This window comes from Scylla paramamosain, chromosome 40 (assembly GCF_035594125.1).
Source record: "Scylla paramamosain isolate STU-SP2022 chromosome 40, ASM3559412v1, whole genome shotgun sequence".
NCBI classification, from domain to species: Eukaryota; Metazoa; Arthropoda; class Malacostraca; order Decapoda; family Portunidae; genus Scylla; species Scylla paramamosain.
This window is the reverse complement of record NC_087190.1, coordinates 6,160,701-6,170,890: the sequence shown is the minus strand read 5'-3', so window position 1 is coordinate 6,170,890 and position 10,190 is coordinate 6,160,701. Positions and strand designations below refer to the sequence as shown.

General features: G+C 47.8%; 1 protein-coding gene across 1 annotated transcript; it reads right to left on the bottom strand.

Moving 5' to 3' along the window:
* Positions 1–1,284: 1,284 nt before the first annotated feature.
* LOC135092569 (uncharacterized) lies at positions 1,285–4,501 on the bottom strand. The gene is made up of 7 exons (XM_063991184.1): positions 4,358–4,501; positions 3,673–3,901; positions 3,302–3,461; positions 3,031–3,192; positions 2,377–2,895; positions 1,933–2,227; positions 1,285–1,797 (listed from the first exon to the last, which is right to left on the bottom strand). The coding sequence occupies exons 1-7, from the start codon at positions 4,499–4,501 to the stop codon at positions 1,285–1,287; spliced, it is 2,022 nt and encodes a 673-aa protein (XP_063847254.1).
* Between the last annotated feature and the right edge of the window lie 5,689 nt (positions 4,502–10,190).

The window sequence follows — 10,190 nt, the reverse complement described above, 5'->3', positions numbered from 1 at the left end:
CTCTCTCTCTCTCTCTCTCTCTCTCTCTCTCTCTCTCTCTCTCTCTCTCTCTCTCTTCAGATATGTACAGAAGGGAGAGATAGAATGAAAAGCGACAAAAGGAAGGAGAAAGAAAGGAGAAAGAGGAGAACGGCAGGGATGAGTGAGGTTGTCACAGACTGCTGCTGTATTTATAATGATTTATATTATCAATGACAGCTGTCCTACACACACACACACACACACACACACACACACACACACACATAGACTGTCGCTAGGATGGTGAATTTGTAAGGGGTGGTTTGCTGGGCGGTGACTTACAACGATATTTGTTTGACGTGTGAAAAAAACAAAAAATGAAAGCACACACACGTCCTCGGCCTCCCCTGGTCCCCCTACCACCTCCTCTTTAACTCCTCCCCCGCCGCCCTCCCTCCCCGCCGGAAGCTTTCTTTCTGCTGGTAGGTAAATCCTGCGTGAATAACAAGCGAGTGCTTTAAGGGTGTAGTGGTGTGTTGTGGTGGTGGTGGTAGTGGTGAAGCACGTGTGCCAGTCACCACGCAACACAGGGGAGGGTTCCCACAGGCGGCTCCACACACAAGCTCTTTAATCTCATCTACTGCTGTTTGCACGCCATGATTGCTACTCCCACAACAGTCCACAATACTTAATTTTATCTTATTATCGTTGTGAATGTAAATGTTTACATTAAAATCGACAGTAGTTATTCTTATTGAACTTTTGGTACGGCATGAACACAGGGAGGGAAATACTGTGTTCAAATATATCTTCTTTACCCTGAGGTGTGTTGAGGTTCCCATGGCCCAGTGGACAGAGTGACGGTCTGGAGGACCTTGAGTGTTGGACGCAAGCGTTCAAATCCCTCTTAAGAACTTAAAAAAAAAAATAAATAAATAAATAAAATTATCTGCTAAGAATATACTTAATATAATATTAATAAATATTATTGGACGCCATAAAATTATGATAAATGTTTAATATGAATTAACGTAACCAGAAGATGCGGAAGTAGACCAAGTTTACCAACAAATGTGTTGGGTGCTCGTGATGAACTTTAAGATTGCGTGAGGGAAGCGTGGGTACAAAACACACAGTATGGTGAAGGAGCTGCCCAGGGGGGAACTGCCATCCCCACCCGTTGTCCCATCCTGTAAACTACAAAGATCACCAAACGGACTCACTCAAGTAGGTTAGGAGTAGGAAAGGTTACCATAGAATAGGATGGGAGTGGCTGGGATTCGATGGGAGAGGAGTGGCTGGGAATAGCTGGGAGAGAAGTGTCTAGGAGAGGAGTAGCTGGGAATGGCTGGGATAGGAGCGGCTGAAAATGGCCGCGAGAGGAGTGGCTGGGAGGGGTGTAGCTTGGAATGGCTGGAAGAGATTGAGAGAGGAATGGTTGGGTTCGGCTGGGAGAAGCTGGAGTGTTTGGGAGAAACTGGGAGAGGAGTGGCAGGGGTTGGCTGGGAGAGGCTGGAATGGCTGGGGTAGGAGTGGCTGGGAGAGACTGGGCGAGGAGTGTTTATCAATGGCTATGAGAGGAGAGGCTGAGAATGGCTGGGAGAGGAGTAACTGGGAATGGTTGAAAGAGGAGTGGCCGAGAATGGCTGGGAGAGGAGTGGCTAAGAGAAGGGTGGCTGGGAATGGCAGGGAGAAGAGTAGATGCGAGTGGCTAAGAATGGCTGGGATAGAAGTGTCTGTGAATGGCTGGGAGAGGAGTGGCTGGGAATAGCTGAGAGAGGAGTGGCTGGGAATGACTGGAAGAGGAGTGGCTAGGAGAGGGTTAGCTAGTAATGGCTGGGAGAGGAGTGGCTAGGAGAGGGGTAGCTGGGAGAGGAGTGGCTGGGAATAGCTGAGAGAGGAGTGGCTGGGAGAGAAGCGGCTGGGAATGGCTGGGAGAGGAGTGGCTGGGAGAGAAGCGGCTGGGAATGCCTGGGAGAGGAGTGGCTGGGAATGGCTGGGAGGGGAGTAACTGGGAATTGCTGGGAATGGCAAGGAGAGGATTAGCTGGAAGGGGAGTGGCTGAGAATGGCTGGGAATGGCTGGGAGAGAAATGGCTGGAAATGGCTGGGAGAGTATTGGTTGGCATTGGCTGGGAGAGGCTAGGAGGGGTCTAGCTGTGGGAGGAGTGGGTGGAAATGACTGGGAGAGGAATGGCTGTGAATGGCTCTGAGAGAAGTGGCCGGAAATGGATTTGAGACGAGTGGGTGTGAATGGCTGGGAATGACTGGGAGAGGAGTGGCTGGGAATGGCTGAGGGAGCAGAGTCTGGGAATGGCTGGAGGAGGAGCAGCTAGGAATGCTGGGAATAGCTGAGACAGGTGTAACAGCGAATAGCTGAAAGAGGAATGGCTAGTAGAGGGATGGCTGGCAATACCTGGGAGAGGAATGGCTGGGAGAGGAGTGGCTGGGAATGGCTGGGATTGGCTCGAAGAGGCTGGGAGATGTGTTGCTGGGAATGACTGCATGGGAGAGGACTGCCGGGGAGATAAGTAACTGGGAATGGCTGGGAAAGTAGGGGCTGGGATTGGCTATGAATGGTTGGGAAAGGAGTGGCTGGGAATGGTTGGGAGAGGAGTGGCTAAGAGAGGCTGGGAATGGTTGGGGGAAGAATGGCTGGGAGGGGCAGGGAGGGGAGTGGCTGGGAATGGCTGGAGTAGAAGTGTCTGGGAGAGGAGTGGTTAGCAATGGCTGGGAGAGGAGTGGCTGGGAATGGCTGTGAGAGGAATGGCTGGCATTGGCTGGAAGAGGAGTAACAAGGAATGGCTGGGAGAGGAGCGACTGGGAGAGGCTGGGAATGGCTGTGGGAGGAGTGGCTGGGAATGGAGCGGCTGGGGATGGCTGGGGGAGGAGAGGCTGGGAGGGGACTGGCTGAGAATGGCTGGGGGAGAAGTAGCTGGGATAGACCGGGAGAGGAGTGGCTGTGAATGGCTAGAAATAGCTGGGAGAAGAGTGGCTTGGAATGACTGGGAAAGGAGTGGCGGGGAATGGCTGGGAAAGGAGTGGCTGAAAATGGCTGGGAGATTAGTACCTGGGAATAGCTGAAAGAGGTGTGGCTGGGAATGTCTGGGAGAGGAGTGACTGGGAATAGCTGAATCTGGAGTGGCTGGGAATGGCTGAGAGGGGAATGGCTGGGAATAGCTGGGAGAGAAGCTGGGAGTGGCTAGGAGAGGCTGGGAATGGCTGGGAGAACCTGGTAATGGGTGGGGGAGAAGAGGCTGGGAGAGAAGTGGCTGTGAATGGCTTTGTATGGCTGGGAGAGGCTGGGAGGGGTGTGGTTGAAAATTGATGGGGAGGATCACCTTTGTGTGTCCGGGGTAGGAGTGGCTTTGAGAGGCAGGGAGGGCAGTGGGTGGAAATGGCTGGGGGAGATGGGGATGGGAGAGACTGTGAGGGCATTGGTTAGGAATGGCTGGGAGAGGAGTTGCTGGGAATGGTTGTTAGGGGAGTGTCTGGAACTGGCTGCGAGAGGAGTATCTGGTAATGGTTGGGAGAGGAATGGCTGGTAACGGCTGGGGGGACAGTGTCTGGGAATGGCTGGCGGAGGAGTGGCTGGGAGAGAAGTGGCTGGGAAAGGAATGGCTGGGAATGACTGGGGGATGAGTAGCTGGGAATGACTGGGGGATTAGTGGCTGGGAGAGAAGTGGCTGGGAAAGGAGTGGCTGGGAATGACTAGGGAAGGAGTTGCTGGGAATGGCTGAGGGAGAAGTAGCTGGGAGAGACTGGGAGAGGAGTGGCTGGGAAAGGCTGTTAGGGGAGTGTCTGGAATTGGCTGTGAGAGGAGTAACTGGTAATGGTTGAGAGAGGAATGGCTGGTAATGGCTGGGAGGGCTGTGTCTGGGAATGTCTGGGGGAGGAGTGGTTGGGAATGGAATGGCTGGAAATGACTGGGAGAGGAGTGTCTAGGAATGGGTGGGAGAGGAGTGGTTATAGGAATGGCTTGGAGAAGAATGGCTCCTCTCCCAGCCACTTCCAGTCACTCTTCTCACAGCCATTTTTAGCCTCTCCTCTCCCAGCTATTCCCAGCTTCTCCTTTCCCACCCATTCACAGCCACTCCTTTTCCAGTCATTCACAGCCACTCCTCTCCCATCCATTCCCAGCTATTCACAGTCACTCACTTCATCAATTCTTCTTTGCACTGTACTGTTACTTAATGGCAAATCTTTAAGAACAGAGTGAGAATTTTTCTTCATAACACTTTCTATAACTTTAATAGCTGGGATTATGATACCCTCACCAATAGTGTGTGCCTTTCCTTTCTTTGGTTTCATGAGGGAGATGTTATATGAAGCTCTTAAACTTCCTTCAGTATCACCACTGACGGGTGCTTTGAAAAAAGTCTTGATATTTGACCGACTTTTGAGTTTTCTTTCAGTGTCTTGAAATAGTCAAGGTCTTTGTTTTTCTTATCACAGTGAACCGTTTCAAGGTGGTGCTTCATCTTTGCAGGCTTCATGGCATCATTACTGAAAGTCTTTTCACACGAGTGACACAATGGCATGGTGTCATTGGTTAATGAAGTAATGAATCCATATTTCAAATATTTCTGAGAATACTGACGGCATTTCTTCTTAGCAGCAACGACAACCATTGTGTTTGTTACAGTTCACGGACCACACTTACGAGAGCTGAGCGTGCGCTGAACTAATATGTGTGAGACAGCGAGAGAGGCTTGGGCAGGCTGGGGTGGGGTAGGGATACGTTCACTGGCTCAGTACAGGACAGAGACAAGAATGCATGCTGTACAGACCCTAGTACAGACAGTAGAGCTGCGAGACACAATGAGGGGGAGGGATTGGTTGAAGGTAGTGTTGCCAGCACTGCTGAAATTTCTGAAGATTCACTGACAATTTGACTTATTGTTTGAATTCAAGAAATTATTATAATTAAAAATAATAGTAATAATTATGTCTGGTATTCTTCAGATTTTTGCAAATTTTTTTGGGAGAATTTCTAATCAGAGGATTCAACGGTCCCTTAGACCCCAGCAGTAAATATTCATCGATCCCTTGGTTATTCATTGACCCCCTTTTGACCCCCTAATTATTCATTGACCCCATTTTGACCCACTGATTATTCATTGACCCCCTTCAAACCCCCTGGTTATTCATTGACCCCCTTTTGACCCCCTCTGTTATTCATTGACCCCCTTTCAACCCCCTAATTATTCATTGACCCCTTGGATGGTCCCATCAACCCCTGAGGATCGATATTGACCACTTTGAGAACCCCTGCTGTATGTGCTGGTGCTGGTGGTGGTGGTGGTTCCCTGCAAATCATTAAAAGGGGATGTTTTATATTATTTCTGTTGTATTATTGTTTCTTTGTTGTTGTTATCCTATGTGTGATTATGGATTTTCTTTTTATATGTGTGTGTGTGTTTACCTAGTTGTAATTTACAAGGCCTGAGCTACGTTCGTGTGGTCTGCCTCCATATCTACACTTGTCCAGCTTTTCCTCAAAGTTGTGCACACTCGTTGCCAATACTGCCTCCTCACTGAGCTTGTTCCAAACTTATATATTTCTCTGTGGGAAACTTTATTTCTTTGTCACTCAAGCATCTTCCTTTTATTAGTCTTTGCTGTGGCCTTGTCTGTATCTGGTATTTCCCTCTTCTCTTAGCAGCAGTTTGTTATGTGTGTATATATTTACCTAGTTGTGTTTACCTAGCTGTGGTTTACGGGAGGGAAGTAATCTCATAGTATCCTGTCTCTATACTTATCCAGTTTGGTCTTAAATGCATGGACAGTTTCAGCATTCACAACGTCTTCACTGAGTTCATTCCATTTGTTCACACTTCTTGATGTCTCTTCTACAGTTAACTTTCTTCAACTTCTTACTGTGTCCCCTTGTACTCTGTGTCTAAATTTATAAAACATTCTTTGTCCACATTTTCCATACCATTCTATCATTCTATAGATGCTTATTAAATCTCCTCGCTCCTGTTTTCAAGGGTAGGAATTTCCATCATCGTTAATCTTTCTTCATAGGTTGACTTACTCAACTCCTGAACCAACTTACTGATGGCTCTTTGTACTCTCTAATTTTATAATATTCCTCTTTGTATGAGGAGACCACACCACTGCCGCATATTCTAATCTTATCATGAAAATCAACAACTTTTTTTATCATTCCTTCATCCAAATATGAGAATGACATTCTTACTTATTTTAACAAATTCATCATCTCTCCAGTAATTTTATCAATGTGTCTCTCCGAAGTCAAGTTTTTAGTAACTGTTACTCCTAAATCCACTTCCTCTTTTGATTTCATTAACTTAACACCATCCATCTCATAATGATATTTTATTCGTTTTTCACTCTTCCCTAACTACAATACTTTACATTTACTTAAACTGAATTCCATTTGCCAAGATTTACTCCATCTTTTTATCTTATTTAAATAATCTTGCAGTATCATAGTCATTTACATTTTCTATTCTTCTCATCAGCTTAGCATCATCTGCAAATAAATTCATATAACTATCTATTTTTTCATTCATGTCATTCACATATATCACAAACATTATCAGTCCCAACACTGACCCCTGTGGGACACCACTAGTTACTTTCAGCCAAGATGAATTTTGGTCTTGTATTACAGTTCTCATCTCTCTATCATCCAGATAAGCCTCCATCCACTCCAGTAGTCTTTCTCCAATTCTTCCATAATTTCTTATCTTTCATAGCAATCTTTGGTGTGGTGCTGTGTTGTCGAAAGCCTTCTTCAAGTCTAAGTAAACACCATCCACCCATCCATATCTTTCTCTCTTGCACAATATCGACTAACCTTGAATAAAAGGACAATAAGTTCATGGAGCGTGATCTTCCCCTTCTAAATCCAAATTGACAATTAACCAAAACTTCGTCTCTTTTCAAGTGTTCTGTCTTTCCTTAATTGTTCTTTCACATAGTTTCCCTACAACACTAGTCAATGACACTGGTCTATAATTTAGTGGGTTTTCCTTATTTCCTCCTTTGAATATTGGTATAATATTTGCTCTCTTCCAATCTTTTGGTACTCTTCCCTGCAACAATGATGTCACCACCATACTGTGATTTTTATCAGGCATTTGTTCTCTGCATTCTTTCAGTATCCAGTTTGATACTTCGTCTGGACCAGATGCTTTATTTACATCAATTGTGTGTGTGTGTGTGTGTGTGTGTGTGTGTGTGTGTGTGTGTGTGTGTGTGTGTATGTGTGTGATTACCTGGTTGTTACCTAGCTGTGTCACTCAGGAGAGGAGCTATGCTTGTACTGTCCCGCCTCTGTATCTATTATTATCTATCTTGGCCTTGAAATTAAGAATAGTTTTTGCTTGCACCACACACTCATTTAGACAGTTCCATGTATCAACTACTCAGTGGAAAACTATTATTTTTTATATCTCTTCTACAAAATTTCTTTTTTTTTTTTCAGCTTCTTTCCGTGTTCTCTAATGTCTCTCGTATCCCACGTCACAATGTCGTTGCTGTCAAGCTTTTCCAGTCCTTCCATTAGTCTATATATCGTGATTACGTCTCTTCTCTCCCTTCTTTTTCCCAGAATTGGAAGGTTTAGTTTTTCTTGTCTCATTTTGTATGTCTTTTCTCTTAAGTTTGGGATCATCTTTGTTGCTGCTCTTTGTATCCTCTCCAGCTTCCTGATGTATTCCTTGAGACTTGGTGACCATACTACAGCTGCATATTCCACTTTCGGACGAATCATCGTTACAGTTAGTTTCCTCAGTGTAATAATAATAATAATAATAATAAACGGTTTATTATTTAGGCAGTTGACAAACTGAAAATGTACATAGGGGATGGGGAAAAACTTAACATTAATCCTAACGGTAAGACTAATCTAGGAGGAATAGACTAATCTATTGATTGATGGCTCGCACCATGGTGGGAATCGCACTGAGTCTGTACCGGTCCGTGCGCGGCGCCTTCAGGGGCGTTATTTTGTTGTGGTGTCTGGTGGCACGGACAGGGCGAGGCGCGTCGGGCGGCAGCATGTCTCTGAGACGCGGATGATGCATTAGTCCCTTCCCAAACTTCTCCAGAGCCTCTCGGTGCCTGGTGGATATTCTGGACAGACTCAGGGTGGTCAGGGCTTCTTCATAGGTGGTGTATGCAGGGCCAAGGATGACCCTGCACGCCCTTTTCTGCACACTCTCTAGCTGTAGCTGTTGAGTGTGTGTGAGGGAGGAGGACCACGCTGGGGAGGCGTACATGAGTTTGGGGAGGATGAAGGTAAGGTACACCCCCCTTAACTCATCTGTCGGCGTCCCCAGCGACCTGAGTCTGCGCAGCATGTACAGCCTGTAGGTAGCTGATCTCACGGTGCTGGCGACATGCTGCTTCCAGGTCAGCTGGTCGTCCACCGTGACTCCGAGAAGCTTGGCACATTGGACCACCTGGAGGGGGTGAGGGCCCACTGTGAGCCGGGGAGGGGGCACTGGTACAGAGGAGGTACAGAAATGCATCACCACAGTTTTGCTGTGGTTGATGGCCATCCTGCTCTCCTCTGTCCACGTCTGCAGTCGCTCCAGAATTGCTTGCAGTGGCGAGTAGTCCGGGTTCTTGTTGGAAACTGGGACGCCCACGGTGCAGTCGTCCACATACTTCCAGCGATGGGGGGTGTCGGTGAGGGCGTCGTTGATGAGGAGGAGGAAGCATAGAGGACCCATCTTGGTCCCCTGGGGGACTCCACATGTCAGCTGTTGGAAATTAGAGACAGAGCCCTGATAGCGAACGGCCTGACGTCTCCCTGTGAGGATGTCGGCTAGCCACGCTATCAGATTAGGAGGGAGACCCAGACTTACTGCCTTGCTGATGACAACAGTGTGATCAACTAGATCAAAGGCTTTTTTGAAGTCGACAAAAGCAACAGCTAGAGAGGTGTTACGCTTGTCCAGGTGGCTGTGGATGAATTCAAGGAAGCTGGTCAGGTAATGTGAGGTGGAGGTGGCTTTAATATTTCCGAATTGTCTGATATCCACGGTGTTACAAATTTTGGTGTATGCCCAGTCATATACAAAATCTTCACAAATAAGGCTAGGGATGGGAGTGATAGAGACTGGCCTGAGGTCATTGAGTGACTGAGGACTGGAAGTTTTGGGGATGGGAGTGACGTAAGATGTCTTCCAGTCCGCGGGGCAAGAGTGTTGGGAGAGTGAGGCGTTTATTATGGAGCATAGCGGTGTTGCTAGCTCTACAGCAAATTCCTTGTAAATTTTTATAGGAAGGTCAGTGGGTGTGGTGGATCTTGGTTTAAATTTAAGTATTCTCTTAAAAACATCCATCGCCTGGACAGTGTGTGGAGGGGAGGGAGCGGGTAGATAGGCAGGAAGCGGAGTGGTGTGGAGGGGAGGAAAGGTTTGACAGATAGCAGCAAAGTGATTGTTCATGTCCTGAGCCGCGAGATTAGCAGGAAGGTGTGAGGTGCAAGGAAGAGATGAAGTGTGCTTTTGTAAGCCACACAAAGCTTTGATCTTAGCGTACCACTGTCTGTTGTTGGTCAGCTTGAGGTGGTGTATCTTGTCTGGGTAATAGCTTGCCTTTGCATTCTTAATCTCCCTGATTACTCTGTTTCTTAGTTTCCTGTAAAGGACCGGGCAGGAGTGGAACGCCCAGGTCCGCTGACGCATGAGTCTTTTAATGCGGGGCGTCATCCAGGGAGCATCAGACGGGTGCGTTGTGACGCTCTTGGCTGGGAAGTAGTGGTGGAAGGCTGCTGTAGTAGTGGCGACGTAGTTTTGCCATTTTAAGTGGACGTCCTCCTCATCCAGCACCTCGGTCCACGGGTGTTGTGTCACCCACTGCCCAAACTCCCTCATGGCTGAGTCAGGCATGGGGCGGTGGGTCCTGGTGACAGCTGACCGGGGGGTCGAGGTGGTGGGTGTGGGTGACCACAGTATGGAGAGGTGGGTGCTCCGTCCCATGGGAGGCAGCGGCTTGGGTGGCGAGTACTGCTGGCCCAGGTCTGTGAGTATAAGGTCGAGGATGGCTTGCTGGTGGGTGGGGAAGTCCACGACCTGGGTGAGGTGGAGCTGGTGTAGGATATCGTTGATATCTAATCTGTTAAAGTCCCCACAGATGACCAGCTTGGCAGCAGGATACCTCACCCTCAGGGCATCAGCAGTGTTGATGATGTGAGCGGCGAGCAACTGTGCAGTGGCGGCTCGTGGGGGGTGGTACACGACGCAG

Bases quoted from the DNA above. Each gene is read 5' to 3' on its own strand.
- LOC135092569 (XM_063991184.1), bottom strand. From the start codon at position 4,501: ATGCCATTGTGTCACTCGTGTGAAAAGACTTTCAGTAATGATGCCATG. The intron at 3,902-4,357 runs GTCGGTCAAATA...ACCCATTCCTAG, and splicing joins CACTGAAAGAAAACTCAAAA to ACACTCCTCTCCCAGTCATT. The intron at 2,896-3,030 runs GTACTAATCTCC...GGTCTATCCCAG, and splicing joins CCTCTTTCAGCTATTCCCAG to CTACTTCTCCCCCAGCCATT.